The sequence below is a fragment of the Patiria miniata genome, unplaced genomic scaffold, assembly GCF_015706575.1.
Source record: "Patiria miniata isolate m_02_andy unplaced genomic scaffold, ASM1570657v1 HiC_scaffold_16, whole genome shotgun sequence".
Lineage (NCBI taxonomy): Eukaryota > Metazoa > Echinodermata > Asteroidea > Valvatida > Asterinidae > Patiria > Patiria miniata.
The window spans coordinates 2,998,170-3,018,165 of NW_024037054.1; the positions used below are offsets into that span (position 1 = coordinate 2,998,170).

The 19,996-nt window shown below is 39.6% G+C and overlaps 2 protein-coding genes across 2 annotated transcripts; both read right to left on the bottom strand.

Moving 5' to 3' along the window:
• Positions 1 to 5,734: 5,734 nt before the first annotated feature.
• On the bottom strand, positions 5,735 to 6,983 carry LOC119722564 (adenosine receptor A1-like). The gene has a single exon (XM_038192750.1). The coding sequence runs from the start codon at positions 6,889 to 6,891 to the stop codon at positions 5,860 to 5,862; it is 1,032 nt and encodes a 343-aa protein (XP_038048678.1). The 5' UTR covers positions 6,892 to 6,983; the 3' UTR covers positions 5,735 to 5,859.
• A 6,872-nt stretch (positions 6,984 to 13,855) lies between these two features.
• Positions 13,856 to 15,180, bottom strand: LOC119722675 (adenosine receptor A2b-like). Its single transcript, XM_038192919.1, has one exon. It carries the CDS (start codon positions 15,052 to 15,054, stop codon positions 14,002 to 14,004), a length of 1,053 nt encoding a protein of 350 aa, XP_038048847.1. The 5' UTR covers positions 15,055 to 15,180; the 3' UTR covers positions 13,856 to 14,001.
• Between the last annotated feature and the right edge of the window lie 4,816 nt (positions 15,181 to 19,996).

The following is a 19,996-nucleotide window of genomic DNA, read 5'->3' on the forward strand; positions in this document are numbered from 1 at the left end:
CAATTCAGTAAGGTATTACGTGATAATTTGATCATTCCGTTCTTTGATGTTTGCAAATGTTGTATCTTCCCTAATGACAATAACAATTCAAACGAAACATCACATTCTCACGTACATCCTTGTGCAAGGGCAGGGGGGGGGGGGGCAAACAAAAAGTGGGTCCCGAAAATTACAGCGCAGCGTGGGGTTCGGGGCCCGCTGATTCTAGATGCTCTATAGAAGATGAGGAAAAGATGGTGGTGTACGCAGTCCCTGCCTTTTATTACGGCGTCACTTTACAAAAGAAATGGATTCGTTTGCCCCCCCCCCCTTCCGCCCTTGCCCTTGGGAGAGTAGACTGTTAAAATGAGCGCCACAAAAGAACTCCACAAAGAGTCACTAATAAGATGAGACTGAACACTCATGTTTTTACTGTGCCACATTTTATATTTCATTACGAACAAAGTCTATTCACAACATGAAGTACGTGAACTTTTAAATTTGATTCAGCTGTCAGCAGTTGTCAGAAAACAATTATATTCCTTCTCTTTTCCCGTTGTTATCCCCGTGTTATTTCGAGGTTTCCATTGTCATATTTTCTGGCAATACAATAGCTTACTTTGAATCTGCCAGCTTCAACGGTAATGGAATAACTATAATGTCCACATTTTGAATTGAATACTTGCCGCCAAGCAATTATTCAGACGGATCTTGTTGTGCATTAAAGGCATAAAAGCAACCCACAATAATTATAAGCTTTTCTTTGAGATATTACAGACGCCCCAAATAAAAGATGTTTTTTTTTCACTTTAGAATAAGGCATATAAAATAGCGGGGGTTGATAATTGGGATGAAAATCAAAATTTTGGAATATGATTGCGCCCACTTCAGAGGTGATGCATTGGGTCATTTTGGGGATATTTTGTATAGGAAGTGGGTATCTAGCATGAAAAAAAAAACCCACCCCGCCCAAAAAACTAAATCTGCACTGCACGCACAGTGGACAGTGAGTATTATTGCGAAATGAATGATTTTTTTCCCATTTTAATCGTTTTGACATAGTTTATATTGAACAAACCACTGAAGTCAATAAGACTTTCATAGATGAGCACATAACTGACAATTTAATATATTAAGAACATTATTAATGCACTAATATCACTAAATATCACAGACAGTCGGGGCATACATGTAGATACACATGTAAATGATTGTATAAAACTGATATAGACCTAGGGGTCTTTCCACACAAACGGTAACTAAAGTGTGACATTTAGAGGGAACCATAGACAGAAGTCGATACATGAAGTACTCTGTCGTGTTTTTTTCCCCTCTTCCTACATCCCATGTACTAGTAAGAACATTGTCCACCAACAAGTTTGATACATTTCTCAGGATTCCAGAAATTACAGAGGACTATCTTCAAGATTTAACGTTCATAACATGGACAGACATTTCATTTTTAAGTGTTGGGAAGCAGTAAATGAAATGCATGAATTATCCCAGATTTGTTCCTAAAGTAAAGCTATCAATTGAGGGATTGCTACTGGCCAATCTTACATTAAACCTGTACCGGTAGGTATTTTTGAACTACAGGGATGTACATCTTCAAGACTTCATACATTTTCACAACAGGAACAGAAATTTATCACAAATTTGTGTCCTTGTTATGAACATGTATCAAGTCGCATCTCAATTTCATCAATAAAATTGGTTGCTTTAGTGTTGAATGATACCAATTCTACATTGAATAATGGACCAAGAGCTGGATTAATCATAAGAATGAAAGTAGTATGATTCAAGAATGTCCATCCATGTCCGTCTTTTCATCTTAAAGATGGCATAGTAATTCCATACATATCCATTGATCAGCTTACTTATTTATCAGTGCAATCACGAATAATACAGGAATGTTTATAAAAAAATTAAAAAAATATCAAAAGACCTGCTTTGAAATCCACCTCCCATGTCTCACCAAGGGGGTCAATCGCTTCTCAAAATTGGTGGGACATACCTTGATCAGAATGTGATCGCAAAGCGCGAAGCCCTAACGGTGTGGGGTCCGGGAAACTTTTTGAATTCTAGACGATCTGTTTTGCGATCTTAGGCAATTTTGACAATTTAAACAAATTTTTGTGAGCAAAAGATAATCTTTTAAACATTATTTGTTCGAGTTTGAAGTAATTGAATCAGCCTTTCTGAGCTCACTTTCTGAGCCCTTCTGAGGCTACAATTTTCATACGGGGACGAAAAAAGTACCATGTATACGAAGGGGGAACATATGATATCCCCCACCCACTTTAAAAATTGTCAGGGGGGCCTCGGCTCCCCCCCCCCCCCCCCGTTATCAGTTGTAACTTTACAAAAAGTCATGCCATTGTGCCATCGGCTGTATGGGGGCGCCTTCGTAGGAATTTTATGTATGTATCGCCCTGAAAAGCACTATACATCCGTTATACTAGTGCGCATAATTTTCGGCTAGAACAGCACCCCCATCGACAGATGGTACCAGGCCCCCCCCCCCCCCCCCCCCCCCCCCCCAATTTGATTTTAAGGATGCCAAGTGTACTAAGAAAAAAATGTGGCTGTATAAACATTTCAGCCTGGATGTGCAAGTGCCCTTTTCAAGACATTGTTACCCCCCCCCCCCCATATACATGTAAATGCCCTTGCTATGCTCCTGTTGCCTCCTTCAGGGGTTAAACTTTCAAGGCAGCACCTCAAGCTAAGCATCTTTCTGAGTTCTTTCCATATGCTGTTGTGCCTGAATGTTTCCAATTTGAAATAATAAGCCTTTATTCATCATTACTACAACACGACTAGTCAGGGTATGAACAGCAGAATACTCAAATAGCCAGAAAAAAGGGCTATTTTGGGGTTAATTTTGAATTTCAAGGGGTGGGGGGTTATTTAAGAGATACAGCATTAGTTTTGGTGTCAAAGTCTTGTATTGATGGTGTTAACCATTTCCCAGATGGGCGTCTTCATATTTTGACATTGGACTTTACCACCCCCCTCTAATATAAATTAAAAATTCAGTCCGGGGAAAATCGAATTTGTTAAAGAGTAAAAGAAGATCAACTCTAAACTACACATAATTAATAAACAATCACACAATTATTACAAAAACAAGCGCAAGAGAAATGTAAATTCCACATGACGTGTAAATAAATTGTTTCTTCCTTAACAGCACAGTGCAGGGTGAGTCAAAAAGAAAGTGAACCGAATTCAAGGTTAAGTTTCTTAAAAACAATCAAATTTGATACACCAAGTATGTTTGAAGTATGTCTTAAAAGAGCTTTGCTTCCACTGAAAAAAAAAAAGAATTACTGAAATCGATCCATGCCATCAAAAGTTATGCATGTTTTACTAAAAAGAACCAATTTATATAGCTGTCCATGAAATGCCATTGGAAGCTATTGAGCTGAGTGAGAATTACACTCTTTTGAATATGAGGAACAAATCAACTCTTTTTTTTATCTGAAATATTGAGGGCGATTTTTGTATGTTTTCCTTTGCAAGTTCTCGTTCATTCATCGAGGTGGGAAAACGTCCATGTTTCATTGTACTCGATGGATATTCATCAGTTCGTCACAGTAGAACGGTAAATGATCAGTGGTGGACAGCCATGTGATCTTTTTATTGAAATAGACATAAGTTAAGGAGAATACACGAGTGTGGATTCGTAATTTAAGAATTCACGAGGCGCGAAGCGCCGAGTGAAATTCGTAAATTAAGAATCCACACTTGCGAGTGTATTCTTCGACTTAATACCATTGCGTCAACATAAGTATTGGAAAGAATGTTGCAACCCGACGCCACTTTTTTCTTCATATATCATCTTAATGAAGGTCATTCGTTGCAAAAATGATGATAATACATGAATCTGGGACTGAGAAATGTTTCCAATTTTGTTAGGAAATACAATGTACTTCAAATGACTCTCCATAGACGTTGTACACAAGCGCGGAAGTGGCGTCAGGTTGCAACATTTTCTTCCTGGCGTGTTTAGCATGACTGTGTGTCGCCACACCCGTACAACCAAGTCATTTTGTGTGTGTAGGCTCCTCACGTCAAAATGGATAGTTCAGACGACGATTTCTTTCTGACTAAAAGTAGATTTTGCAGTGACGGCGGGGAATCTGACAGTGAAGATACATTGGTAATTTTTGGAAAGCAAATTTTCATGCAGACGGTCCTATTCATGCTCATCATGGAGAACAATTGTCCGACATGTTCAATGTGTGGATTCGTAATTCCGAATCCACACTTTACTAAAGATTCGTTGTTCCGAATCCACACTTTGTGACCAGCGTAAGAGATTCGTAGATCCGAATCCACACTTTTAACGATAGTGTGACGTCATAGCAATGGTTTAATTTGGGAATAGAGCATGCAAATTAATTAGGGAAATGTTCACAGTTACCAGTCAATAAGATATACCATATCCCTATGGGTTTTTTTTCTGAATGAAATGGAGTAAGCCAAATAGTTTTCAAATGCATGTACATTAATTTAAAGCATTTCAAAGAACGGCTTTCGTCGAGCTGCCACAGTGGAATGAACTATGGAACGCAATATCTGTGGTTCGAATGTTCATTTCATCAAATATTTTGGGAATAGAGCATGCAAATTAAGGGAAATGTTCACAGTTACCACTCATACCAGTCAATAAGATAAAATAATCCGTCAGTACTTGAGCATATCGTGGGCCATGAATATGAGGGTTTGTAAAGATAAAAAAAAATAAGGTGAAAGTTACAGAATTTTAGACATAACATGCACCGTTTTGAAGTTCTGTCCACGAATCACAAAAAAGGGTGTGCGTTCTTTCAGCAAAACAAAAACAATTCACACACATCCCATTAGTGATTTGTTTTCGTTTTGCTGAAAGAACACTTACCTTGTTCGTGATCCGTGGACAGATCTTTAAAACGGTGGTTGTGTTTACAATTCCATAACTTAAAAAGTACATAAGTGATTTGAATGATTCTTGTACTAAAAAAGAAAGTTTATGAATTGGGCTTTTATATGCTAGATTTTGAAAGTGCTACATGCAGAACTTTACTAATCAATGGCCCAAACATTTAGGATTCGGGTTTTTTTACTCACCCTGCTATATTATAAAAGGGCCGCAGACCAGTACACCCTTCTTCTTCTTTTTTACATGCTTTAGCAACGGCATACGAGACCCCCAAATAATGCACACGTTCTCGTAATTTTTTAATTTATGAAATATGGTATCCGCTGAGCTGAAACTTCAACAAGTAAGTTGCATGCTTTGCACCCATTTGAGCAATTTTGTTACTCCAAACAGGAACAAATGCACAAATAGCAAATGAAATAATTATGTATCTTTAGGCCTACGCTCGTTTCAAATACTTTTGAGGCAGTCTCCCGATGCTTTTTAATATAGGCTTCAAGCGGCCTCCCCTATCAATGGTCATTACCACGATCCGAAATGTTTATCCTAAGAACCAGTGAAGAAATAAATTGTCATTACAAATCAAAAAGCACGTGCCGCACAGACGAATTTGAATGCATTAGTCTTCCAACTGATCAAACTGAACTGCAATGAACCTTTTAATAGTGGCTTCAAAGAAGATTTAATGAATGTAACTTTCAATTCCATTCCAATGAACTTATTTGTCCCTTAGAGTCCCTCCGATTCTTTTCAGAACCACACATACTCACAAAAGAGATTTATTCACATGGTGCTACCGCAAACTTATCTTGTCTTAACTTATTTGTCGAATGCATGCGCTATAGGGATGAAGCAAAATGACTCTTGGCGACTTCTGTATGTAAAGGCAGCATTCATTCTCTAATGAAATTGAATTGACCAAGGAGTGAAGGAATGACGGGGGAGTACTCGCAGGTTCAGGCAGGATCTGTTGACGAGCCACCCGATGGATGGACGGCAGTAGGCCCCTGACACCGTCTACAGAAAATCTTGGACAGCGTTTCACGAAACGGCCGGAGTCGCAAGGAGTAGAGCAGCGGGTTGACGGCGCTGTTCATATACGTCAGGGTGCTCAAAATGAACCGGGTCTGAAATGTCGGGTAGTAGGTCGGGTCGTAGATCTGCCTCAGGAGCATGCAGGTGGTCGGTATCCAGGCTACAGCGGTCGTACCAAGCACCAAGGTGAGCTTCTTGATCACCTTCAACTCCCGTCTGAGCCACTTCTTGCCTCGGCCGGCCTCCTCGCCTTCGGCTCCGGCCGGTATCTGGTCAGATTCCGCCCGGAGTTTCTGCCAAACTACCGTGAGGATCTTGCCGTACATGACGAACATCAGCAGGAAAGGCGCCAGGCCGTTCACGTAGCAGTGAAACTGAAGGTGCGCGATGTTGAAGACGTCTTTGAAGTCAAAACACACGAAGGACTGGTCCTTGATGCCGTTGACGCCGACAAAAGGCAGTAAGAACGTGGTGATGAATGTGTAGCTCCAGACGAACGCCAAGATGCCACAAGCCCAGGCTGAGGTCATGTAATGATGCAGTGGGTAGACTATCTTGAGATACCGGTCTAGACTAAGAGCAAGAAGGGAGAACACGCTGGCGGTTGATGAGAACATTATGGGGCACCAGAGCGAGAGACAAGCGTACTTGTTACTGGCTCGGGTGGGATGCAGAATGAGATCTATCCCTGGTATCAAAGCAACAGACAGCAGCCCATCTGCAGCTGCCATGCTCACAATGAACGAGTTCTCCAAATTCTGCAGGGTCTTGAAATAGGCGACCAGGACTAGCACCGTAGCGTTGGTGAAGAAAATGACGAAAATCAGCAGGAACTGGGTGGTGATGGAGAACTGGAGCCAGCCGGTGATATCCGGATAGGACGGGACCAATCCGGTCGGCTCCGCCCAAGTGCAGTTTCCTGCGCCGGTGCTGTCGCTGCAATTGTCAGCCATTTATGTTTTTAAATTCGAGTATACAATCTGAGACGAGACAATGGGGAAAAACACAAGAAGGTGCAATTATAACCTACACATGTATATAGGAGGCTATTACATAATAAACGATGATTATTATTATTTTTCGGTAACCAGTTTACGCGTGGTCCATTTTATTGATTTTGTCTAGGTTTAAAACCATTAATTTATTTATTATAGGTTTTCCGGCTAAATCAATTGACATTTTGATGGTTTTTTTTTTGGTTAAAGGCGTAGGCCTACTGTTCGTATTTTGTTTTTAGACTTTCACCCCGAACAATTAAGTTGTTTTCTGAATTGTTATTTTGCTACAATATAAACAATTGTCAATTTTGAGTGAGATATCGACAGAAAAAATTGACCCATAAAGTTTAGTCATGGAGTAATTACTGTACACAATTATTTCTTTTCTTTTTTTTTAATATTTTTTTTTCCAAAGTATTATTATTCTTTATTATTCATTTCAGAGATGCAATTACGTCATTCTATTTCGCAAAATTGCTGGGATTTCAAATAGTTATTCTTGTTTACAAGCAAACAATTTTGCACAACAGCAATTTGAAAGGCACGAGAGATGTCCATTTAAGTACAACCACGGGATACATATACTTTGTTGTACTAATGAACATTTTTTCCCTATCTGTTTATCGATACTGCTTTAATCTGTTAATTTACTCATAATCTGCTATATTCTTTCTGTAGTGTACTTTTGGGGGGGGGGGGGGTATTTGAATTCGATACACGTCAAAAAAGAAAATCACAAAATACAGCAGCCCGTCTGTATGCTCCCGAATAAGTTTGAATGAGAAAACGAACGCTTATCAGAAATCAATGCAAACTCGGTTGACGCCGCGTCAAATTCGTTAGTTAAAGCTTGCATACATAATGAACTTTAAAGCTAAGTTTTAATTTGCTTATTAAAAACAAGTACCAAAAGCTTGAATTGAAAGACGCATTAAACTTTGCTGCTATACGAGTTCGACGGGGAACATTTATATTCTTGTGATTTTGTTTGTTTTAAAAATTCGCAACAGCCTTAGGTTTTGAAGTGAAAATTACAAGCAAATCTTTGCAATATTGTTCAACCACAAGTTTTACAACACATGTATGTTTGTGTCACTTTACGACTGAAAACACTGATCAAAATTACTACAATCTCAGCATTCCACGATTTCCAAGTATTATTGCTCAATGATGGTTTCATGGAATTCCCTGTAAGTTTGAGAGCATTTGTTTTTTTTCAAAGAGTTAATCGGTGCTTGCAATCCAATATAACCAGTAATTTTTAAAAATATTATTATGTGCTTTGGTTTTAAAAATTTAACGCTGTTTCTTCAAAATTCTCATTATTTTACTTAAAAACCAACGGGTTTAGAGAAAAACTGTGAGTCTTTCTTAGGCCTACCTGTAGTCAGAGCTACGGCGTGGATGAAGATAGTACAGGTTCAATGAGCTTGCTTGAAGATGTTTCCCGTTCGCGTGCTGCCTGTGTTAATGGAAGCAGCGTAATTTCTTATCCAAGAAAATGGGTGAAACTTGTATAGACGTTTCGTGAGCAAAAGCGAGAAACGTCGTCTGATTTGGGGCTCTGTTTGTTTTTTTGTTTTTTTTTACAGTTTCTGCCCTGACCAATGGGAATCTATAACGAGGGTTGCGGTGGTTTTTGACGTCTGACTTCAGCCAATGATAATTGTTGAATATTATTTGGGCCTCTGAGAGGATGCTGTATACATGACACGTATAGGTAACACCTACTGCTCTGTTATATCATCTTGCAAGGGTGAGACAACACTATTTTTTATGCAAGTGTATGCGTAAGCATCTTTATGAGAAAAATCCCCGCCCATGGCAAGCCAAATTCTTCAAGAACATCAATTCCTTCGAGTATAAAACCCCTGTTCATAGCGCCCTCACCGAGGAAAAGTTTTGTTATGTGAATTCTGTGACAACGGAAGTATAGCGGGGAAGTGTATGCGTAAGCATCTTTATGAGAAAAATCCCCGCCCGTGGCAAGCCAAATTCTTCAAGAACATTAAGTCCTTTGAGTATAAAACCCTTGTTCATAGCGCCATCACCGAGGAAAAGTTTTGTTATGTGAATTCTGTGACAACGGAAGTATAGCGGGGAAGTGTATGCGTAAGCATCTTTATGAGAAAAATCCCCGCCCATGGCAAGCCAAATTCTTCAAGAACATTAAGTCCTTTGAGTATAAAACCCTTGTTCATAGCGCCCTCACCGAGGAAAAGTTTTGTTATGTGAATTCTGTGACAACGGACGTATAGCGGGGAAGTGTATGCGTAAGCATCTTTATGAGAAAAATCCCCGCCCATGGCAAGCCAAATTCTTCAAGAACATTAAGTCCTTTGAGTATAAAACCCTTGTTCATAGCGCCCTCACCGAGGAATAGTTTGTTATGTGAATTCTGTGACAACGGAAGTAGCGGGGAAAGGACTGAAAATAAACGGTTCATTCTGAAATGGCTACAAGCACAAAGAGTCCTGGGTTTGGATGCTGATTTTATTCGTATATAATACAATACCTGATGGAAAAAACCCTCTTCTGCAGTTTCTACAAAAATATAACCTACATATAAGGATTAGTTTGTCTCCATGTTAGTAATACATCGAGGGCGCCATTCGAGGAAACTGAAAACGGATCCAGGCACGGCTAGGGGTTTAGTTGTCAAGACGGAAGGAGGTTTTAAGCCGGTGTAGCATGAATTGAGGTTTTATGAAAATGACATACGGACTCATTGGTGATATTAAGCATGCTCGATCATAGATAATTAGGAGGGGGACCAGTCACGTGAGAGGGTTTAACCAATAAAAGGGAAAAAGAGTCCGATTTTCATACGAGTCCGATTTTCATATGACACCGGCATGTGCACAAGATTTAAACTTCGAATGTCCCTCGTTGATCTAGGTTAACCTGTCGCCTCTGCAGCCAAGTATAGTCAATTACCTTAATGCGCATGCGTCAGTTGGTAACATAATTGTTCTCGTACTTAACTTTCCTTTTAAAAAACCTCCAGAGCTATGAATCAGAAAAAAGGGTGAACTATATTTCATCGATCAGTAGAACTTGATAATGCACAATTAAAGAAAGAAAACTTACCTCCAGGAAAAAAAAAACATGCAGCAACCGCAACCTGCAGCACTGTGACGCTCGACATAATTATAGTGCTTACCACGCATGCATTTCGCCGGTTTCAAATCACATGACGTATTTATTCAGTCACGTGATATGTTGCACGCATTCGTTTTATTATCTCCGCCTCCGCCAAGGGGGTTATGTTTTCACTGGCGTTGGTTGGTTGGTTGGTTGGTTGGTTTGTCTGTTAACAAGATAACTCAAAAAGTTATGGACGGGTTTGCATGAAAATATTTTTAGGGGTGGCCCTTGGTACAAGTACAAATCGATTCTCCCTCCATGATTAGATTTCGGAAGTGATTCAGATCTTCAAGGGTCTGGATCATCTTCAAGGGTCTGGATCCAGGAATTGTTTTAATGGACTCTTTCACCATTTATGCGAGTATTTCTTTTGGGTGTACTGACAAGCATGTCAATAGACGGCGCCCTTCAACACTCGCGGTCATCGCGCCTTGGTCGTTTCCCACCCGGGTATTTCTCACGCCCCACCACCGAAGGTATGGCGGGGAGTTGCTGTGTTGCAACGAAAGTAGTAATCCACCGAAACTTGCGCTCTCTGAATGCTTTCTAGTTAAGGTAAATGACTTTACTAGCCTGAAGAAGAAAAAATAGCCAGCCGGTCCCCGCGGCGGTAGAGGTCGCTGTCTACAAGATAAATCAAAGCCAGTTTAATCTGCCAAAGATTAAACACAATTCTGTGCTGCAGATCCAGCTGGAAGCTTTAATATTCTTAATGTGCAGTTTCTCCCTGTATAGTACACTCTTCTGTTACGGTCATGAAGTCGTACACGGGATGATCAGGCACAGAATGACTAAAATAAAATGGAAAATAAATATATGTCATAACAAAATATCCAGTGTTTGCGTAGGCTTTTGATTTCAGCAAAATTAGATCAATAATATATACATGCACATGACTAAAGCAATGTTCATGTTTACACAGAAAAAGTCATGTAGGCCTACATCGACATAATTATACGAGTTTACCAACTCTTACCTAAACTCAGTGTTAATGCAGTATTTGCACTCATAGCTATCTTCATTTCAAGAATATTTGGTGTCATGTAAGAAAGGTTTATGCTACACCGTGCAATCTCGACCAACGGTCGGACCTACTAACTTGGGCCCTATACTTATCGCCTTTTTAACATATGGACATGGTCTGTCGATAGTGCCCAAGTTGAATGTCAGACATGGCTTTTCAAACAATTAGCGACCCAGTCATTTGCCAAGAAAAACATCAGATTTCGCCCTCAAAACGGCCACAAAATTACTAAATACACCACCGGCGCCCTCTCTCTGGTGAACTGATCATTTTTCTGGCTTTATTATTATTAAATGTTACGTGCATTTTGTTTACAATGGGGGAAAATACTTCGTGCTTACGATTTTCGATTGTTGTGAATATCCTTCATCAAATTATCTCAACATAATCATCACTTCTTATAACCGTCTGAAAACTCAGCTCTTTTACTTATTATAGAATTTAATGTACAATCTATACACTATTTCACTCAAATTATTACAATATACTATGTGCAAACGGTACCTAACGCAATATCGTTGAGCATAAATAATTTCACAGACGCTCAAATTATACTTTTGAATAATATAAAAAATAAACATTTTGTGCAATATGAATATAAACCACGAAGTGTGTTTATAATTATAGCAATATTCAACACAAAATAAGTTTGCTCCGGTGTAGTGCAAAATTGGGACTCTGTGAAATACGGACTCGCTGTATTGCGCATGTACAGAATCGAGTCACGTGAGAATGTTGTAGTCCATATAAGGTAAAACAGACCAGATTACATAGGAGTTCAAATTTCATATGAAACCGCCCACATTGTTTTCCACACATAAAAACAGTGGGTTTTATAAAGTTTGTACATAATCCAGCGACATCTCCCAGCCCCATCCCCTACAAGTACCCACCTTATAGTTGCCTATACGCCACTGCCACCGCACTTAAGTCTTGTAAAGACTTGGGTTAAGTGATAACTTAAGCCAAATTACTGAGACTATTGTAACTTCTTGGGGGAAATTCAATGTTATACTTTCATGCCACGGTATGATACTACATTATTATGATGACAAATTTACTGATGCAAAACTTTTCTACTTGCGTCAAGCGAATATATCGGCTCAACTTCGTCTGCTGACGTGAACGAACAGATACGTCATGACGTCATAAAGCGTTGTTTTAATAACGTCTAATTAGGGCAGTTAAAGTTAAGAAACTCTCAAATCCCAATGCGTTTGTCACAAGTGATTGGAATTAGGGCCTACTACTATCACATTGTTAATGCTTAAAGACACGTAGAATCATTTACCCTGAAAGGTACCTACCGATGTAACGACAGAAGCCTTACACAAAGTGAACATATAACTGGTATCAAATACCCTGTGGAATTATTCCACACCAGAGATGGTAAACTCAAATTTAAGAAAACTCAAATTTAAGCTATTTCAAATTAGGGTTCCCGCGGGCCGGCACCCTTTTTATGTTTTACGTACGTTACTGGCAACGGAATCTATACACGATACACCCAATATAATGCATATACGTTTTCGTTGTTTTCATATAAAACGTACAAACATCCGCTGAGCTGAAACTTCAACAAGTTAGTTGCTATCGAGCGATTTTGTTGCTTCAAAGGGAAAAATGCACAAATAGCAAATGAAATGATTACGTACCTTTAGGCCTACGCTTGTTTCAAATGCTTTTTACAAATCGAAAAGCACGTGCCGCACGGACGAATTTGAATGCATAAGTCTTCCAACAGATGAAACTGAACTGCAATGAACCTTTTACTAGTGGCTTCAAAGAAGATTTAAATAATGAATGCAACTTTTAATTCCATTCCAATGAACTTATTTGTCGAATACATGCTCTAGGGATGAAGTCAAAATGACTTTTTGGCGACTGCATGCTTCTGTAAGGACGCATTCATTCTCTAATGAAATTGAATTGACCATATTAGATTAACTTTTTGTACTGAACTTTGCCGGGAAAACCTACGATTGGCAGTAAATCACGGTATTATGTAAGTAAAATAAAATATATCGTCATCAATATTGACGATGTTGTGGTCCGTATAAGTTTTGCAGATAAAATATTGTACTATAGTGTGCATTGAAACTCAATTACCAGAAGTACATGTACAACAACAAGGGATTGTTATATCTTCTCCTAATTGACTTTGTACGCGTTAATTTACGTGTGTACCAATATCACCGAAATAAGTTTAACGTTTGAAAGTTTGGCAAATAAGAAAATATAAAATATAAACCAATACAGGGTGCGTCATAACAAAGGAATCCCAAATGGTAGGACCATTTTTTTCTTAATTAAGTTCTGCATGTAGCACTTTCAATGTCTAGGATCATGAAAGCTCAATTAATAAGCTTTCTTTTAGTACAAGAATCATTCAAATCACTTATGTACTCTTTAAGCTACGGAATTTTAAACACAACCACCGTTTTAAAGTTCTGTCCACGGATCACAAAAAAAGCGATGTGTGTTCTTTCAGCAACACGAAAACAATTTACACACTTCCCTACGTTTTGCTGAAAGAACACTTACCTTTTTTTGTGATCCGTGAACAGAACTGTAAAATTGTGGTTGTGTTTAAAATTCTGTAACTTGAAAAGTACTTAATTGAGTTGAATGATTCTTGTACTAGAAGTCAAGAAAGCTTATTAATTGGGCTTTCATATCTTAGATTTTGAAAGTGCTACATGCAGAACCTCATTAAGAAAATTGGTCCTGCCATTTGGGTTTCCTTTATTTTTTTACCGGCTCTGTACATTATTGGTGTAATTATAAAAACAAAAGAGGAGGGTGGATAATTGGATGGGAATTAAGGGACGAACGGATCTTTACTAGACAAACGGATCAAGGAGTGAAGGAATGACGGGGGAGTACTCGCAGGTTCAGGCAGGATCTGTTGACGAGCCACCCGATGGATGGACGGCAGTAGGCCCCTGACACCGTCTACAACAAATCTTGGACAGCGCTTCACGAAACGGCCGGAGTCGCAAGGAGTAGAGCAGCGGGTTGACGGCGCTGTTCATATACGTCAGGGTGCTCAGAATGACTCGGGTCTGAAATGTCGGGTAGTACGTCGGGTCGTAGATCTGCCTCAGGAGCATGCAGGTGGTCGGTATCCAGGCTGCTGCGGTCGTACCAAGCACCATGGTCAGCTTCTTGATCACCTTCAACTCCCGCCGGAGCCACTTCTTGCCTCGGCCGGCCTCCTCGCCTTCGGCTCCGGCCGGTATCTGGTCAGATTCTGCCCGGAGTTTCTCCCAGACTACCGCGAGGATCTTACCGTACATGACAAACATCACCAGGAAAGGCGCCAGGCCGTTCACGTAGCACTGAAACTGAAGGTGCGCGATGTTGAAGACGTCTTTGAAGTCGAAACACACGAAGGACTGGTCCTTGATGCCGTTGACGCCGACAAAAGGCAGTAAGAACGTGGTGATGAATGTGTAGCTCCAGACGAACGCCAAGATGCCACAAGCCCAGGCTGAGGTCATGTAATGATGCAGGGGGTAGACTATCTTGAGATACCGGTCTAGACTCAGAGCAAGAAGGGAGAACGCACTGGCGGTTGATGAGAACATTATGGAGCACCACAGCAACAGACAAGCGTACTTGTTACTGGCTCGGGTGGGATTTAGAGTGATATCTACCCCTGGTATCAAGGCAACAGACAACAACCCATCTGCAACTGCCATGCTCACAATGAACGAGTTCTCCAAATTCTGCAGGGTCTTGAAATAGGCGACCAGGACCAGCACCGTAGCGTTGGTGAAGAAAATGACGAAAATCAGCAGGAACTGGGTGGTGATGGAGAACTGGAGCCAGCCGGTGATATCCGGATAGGACGGGACCAATCCGGTCGGCTCCGCCCAAGTGCAGTTTCCTGCGCCAGTGCTGTCGCTGCAATTGTCGACCATTTCGCCGGCAGAGAAATTCATGTTTTTTATTTGAGTATCCAATCTGAGATAAGACAATGAGGAAAAACACAAGAAGGTGTCGGTCTTGGTTTAAACTATTTATTGATTGGTTTCAGGTTTTCCGGCACAATCAAATTGGCATTGAAAATCATTTTGATGTTTTCTTGTTTTCAAATTCCTAAAATGTTCTTTCACTTCTAAAAATCGATCATTCATTTTTGACTGAATTTGAGAATCACTATGAATACGCGTTTCATTTTCGCTACCAGAGCATTCGATTCCATTTCAGTTCAATCAATGAAGTGATTAAGCAGCACCTTTCGTATGCTTTTTCAGATTCGTTTACAATACTTCCTTTTCGCTTTTAGAGAGGGCGATTTCAAACACTGGTCATTCTATTTCACTTTTAGTTTAATGGTGTGTGATGTAATCTGCTATTTTGAATGAGAAAAACGTACTTTTGATTGCACATTCACGAAATTGTATGCCAGAACTCTGCGCGAAAAGGTATGCTTGCGTAAAGATTGTACATGCAGGTATAGGCCTAACGTATTTGGCCGTCTGTTTCTCAAAACCGAATGCACAGACAATGAAAACGATTGAAATTTCATTGAATTGAAATGGGATTAAAGACGTGCATTAAAATTCAGACGAAAATAAATAACCGATTTTCAGAAATAATGAACATTTTAGGAAATTGGCCAGGAAAACCTATATTACTAACTATGTGCCATAACAAATTTCAAAAAATGCACCTAACAGTGAGTCAAGACAATATAACAAACACTATCCGCCATTTTGAATGCATGTCTCATAATTACCGCACCTTGTTGCACTCCCGGAGCTCATTCAGTGCATCAATAACACCCTTAAACAATTATACATAACAGGACCATGCACGCATGCTCAATGCGCTCGAAACAATCCATAAGCATCCTAAATATGTCAAGAATTGACGTCATCCCCTTTTCAGAGCAAAAATACTGTTAATTTCACATACATTGTCGGTTTTCGATGATTTTCCCACTGAAAGTTCCTTTCGTGAATCCGTCAGCCATATTGGAAGTGATGTCAATGATTGATCAAAGATATAGGGCGCTACTAATTACATCTGAAGGGCCAAGGGTATAGTCAGCTAGGCACTAATCATTCATGCGTCCCATATTACTTGCAGTCCCATATTACCTGCAAGTATCCTAATAAAAGACGATTGATCGTTATTATCTTAGGAGAACCAGTTTACGCGTGGCTCATTTTATTCATTTATTCTAGGTTTAAAACCATGAATTTATTTATTATAGGGCCTACAATCCCGGCAAAAATGGTTGGGACACGTCCACCCAATCAGCATACCCTTCCCCGGTCCCCCGCTTCCCCGGTCCGATGTTGTCATCTCGCGCTTGAGCAGAGACCGCGCAATTAGAGACAACATTGGCCGGGGGCCGGGGGTGGGGGCCCCGGCGAGTTTTTGCCGGGATTGTAGGTTTTCCGGCCAAATCAAATTGGCATTTAGAGTCATTTTGATGGTTTTTTTTTTTTTTGTTAAAGATGTACTGTCCGTTTTTTTTTTTTTAGACTTTTACCGCAAAAAATAGATATATTTTCTGAATTGCTATTTTACTACGAAAGTAAATATAGGTTTTCCCGGCCAATTTCCTAAAATGTTCATTCACTTCTAAAAATCGGTCATTCATTTTCGTCTGAATTTTAATGCACGTCTTTAATCCCATTTCAATTCAACGCTACCAGAGCATTCGATTCCATTTCAGTTCAATCAATTAAGTGATTGAGCAACACATTTCGTTTATGCTCATTCAGATTCGTTTACAAGACTTCCTTTTCGCTTTTATAGAGGGCGATTTCAAACATTGGTCATTCTATTTCACTTTTAGTTTAAAGTTATGTGATGCAATCCGCTATTTTGAATGAGAAAAACGTACTTTTGATTGCACATTCACGAAATTGTATGCCAGAACTCTGCGCGAAAACGTATGCTTGCGTAAATGAATGCACAGGTAACGTAATTGGCCGTCGTTTCTCAAAACCGAATGCACGGACAATGAAAACGATTGAACTTTCGTTGAATTGAAATGGGATTAAAGACGTGCATTAAATTCAGACGAAAATGAAAGAACGATTTTCAGAAGTGAATGAACATTTTAGGAAATTGGCCGGGAAAGCCTATATAACAAAAATCGACGCGATCCATCAAATTTATTCATGGAATGATTACTGTACCAAATAAAAAGCCCGAATTATTTGCGGTCAAACAAATTTGAAGCAAATACAAGTTTTGTCATTCTTTTCAGAGATGCACATAGGCCTACGTCAATCATGTTCGCCTAATTGCCGGGATTGTTTATTCTATTTTTACTGTTGCCTACAGGCAAGCAATTATGCACAACAGGAATTCGAAACGCACGAGAGATGTTCATTTATAATACAACTGCGGGATACAGAGTTTATTGTACCGAATGGCTGTTTTTCCCCTATCTATTTATCGATACTGCTTTTATCTGTTTATACTCCATTATCTGTTATATTCTTCCTGCCCTTTTTGTGTGTATTTGAATTCGATGCACATTAAAAAAAAGAAAGAGGTATAGCACAATACAGGGTGAGTACAAAAAAAGGAAAACCGAACTGGCAGGACCAAGTATTTAATGAAGTTCTGCATATAGCACTTTCACAAACTAGGATATGAAAGCCTAATTAATAATGTGTTCCTTCAGCAAAACGAAAACAATTCACATAGGGATGTAGGCCTATGTGAATTGTTTTCGTTTTAGCTGAAAGAAAACTTAGCGTTTTGTTCGTGATCCGTGGACAGAACTTAAAACGGTGTTTGTGTTTAAAATTCCGTAACTTGAAAAGTACGCGAGTGATTTGAACGATTCTTGTACTAAAAGAAAGCTTATTAATTGGGCTTTCATATCCTAGATTTTGAAAGTGCTACATTTAGAACTTCATCAAAAAATGGTCCTGACATTTGATTTTCCTTTTTTCTGACTCGCCCTGTTTATAGCAGCGCGTCTGCATGCTCTCGAATAAGGTTTGAATGAGAAAATGAACGCTAATCAGAATACATTTAGTGTGAAATCGGTTGGCCCCGCGTCAAATTCGTTATTTAAAATTTTCCTGTGAAGTCTAGTTTCAATTTGCTGGAACGAGTATTACAAAAACTTGAATTGAATGACTAATACAAATTTGGGGCTGTATGACGAGTTTGACCGGTAAAATTTATACTTTTACATCTTATTATTTTTTTGGTAAAAAAAAAGTTCGCTTCAGCCTCAGGTTTTGAAGTGAAAAATAAACAGAACACAATCTTTGCAATATTGTTCTACCACATGTATGTCTGCGTCACTTGACGAGTGAAAACACTGATAAAAATTACTGATATTATAGCTTCCAAGTTTCCAAATTTATTGGCTACTTAAATGATGGTTTTACGAAAAACCATGTATTGAGAGCATTCTTTTTGAAAAAGTTCATCTTCATCGGTGCTTGCAATCCAATATAATAAGTATTTTTTAATCATGTGCTTTGGTTTTAAAAATAAATGTTTTTCTTTAAAATTCTCATAATTTTACTTAAAACCACCGGGTTTTGAGAAAAATTGTGAGTCTTTCTTAGGCTTACCTGTAGCCAGAGGGACGGCGTGGATGAAGATGGCACAGGTTCAATGAGCTTGCTTGAAGATGTTTCCCGTTCGCGTGACGCCTGTGTTAATGGAAGCAGCAAAATTCTTATCCAACAGAAATGAGGGAAAATTGTATTAGACCTTTCGTGAGTAAAAACGTTAACCGAGCTCTGATTGGCTGCTGTATTTTTTGACAGATGTTGCCTTGACCAATGGGAATCTATAATGACGGTTGCGGGTGGTTTTTGATGAGAAAAAAATCCCCGCCCACCGGGCAAGCCAAATTCTTCAAGCACATCAACACTTTTGTATAAAACCCTTGTTCATAGCGCCCTCACCGAGGAAAAGTTTTGTTCAGTGACAATTCCGTATTACTTAGACCTTCACAATTCATTTTCTTCACAATCTTTGAAACGTGACTTGAAAACAGTATCAAGCAAACATTTGGGTAAACTCCGGACGAAAGTACAACAACTTTAAGTTTGCTGCTACCACAATGCTGCAGACTTATATGACTCGTGACTCGGACTCGGACTCGAGTCCGACTCGAGTCACATTTTTAGTGACTCGGACTCGGACTCGAGTCACTTTGACTTACGACTCGGACTCGGACTCGGACTCGGGGCTACGGACTCGGACTTGGACTCGAATTGACTTGTGACTCGACGGAAATTACCGCACTGCACACGCACACATACGTAGAAGTCTAACAAAAGATATTTGAAACACCTGAACTTTAAATGCATAAGTTAGGCCAATACCAGTTTTGTCTGAATTGCCTTTATAACTGTTTTTGCAAATGAACTCCTTATTTCCAGAGAAAATTCCAGAGAAAAGCTGTGGGAAAAAATGGAAATTTACAGGACCTGAAATGTACGTATTTCCAATACTATATCAAAGGTGACTCTGCATCTCTGAATTCCATAAAATGTACGTTTTTCCAATATAATGTTAGAGGTGACTCGTGACTCGGACTTGGACTCGACCTTTGTGACTCGTGACTCGGACTCGACCTGGAGGACTCGGGACTCGGACTTGGACTCGAGAAATGTGACTCGGACTCGGACTTGGACTCGATGTTTCATGACTCGAATACAAGTCTGCAATGCTGTGACGAGAACCTCAGCATAAGCACGGAGAAGTTTGTTGTGTTTTTCTTAACTTGATCAGCCTTCATAATAATATCTCCTATACTAAACTCTACGGCATCAAGGGAATTTTATATAATACGCAGTCGCCATTGTCATGGCAGCCGTCTGCGTAATTACAAATCCTCGGCAGAAACACAGAGCCGAGCCTTTCAAAAGCACAATTCGCACG

Excerpts from the sequence above, each read along its gene's own strand:
- LOC119722564 (XM_038192750.1), bottom strand. The coding sequence starts at position 6,891 with ATGGCTGACAATTGCAGCGACAGCACCGGCGCAGGAAACTGCACTTGG.
- LOC119722675 (XM_038192919.1), bottom strand. The coding sequence starts at position 15,054 with ATGAATTTCTCTGCCGGCGAAATGGTCGACAATTGCAGCGACAGCACT.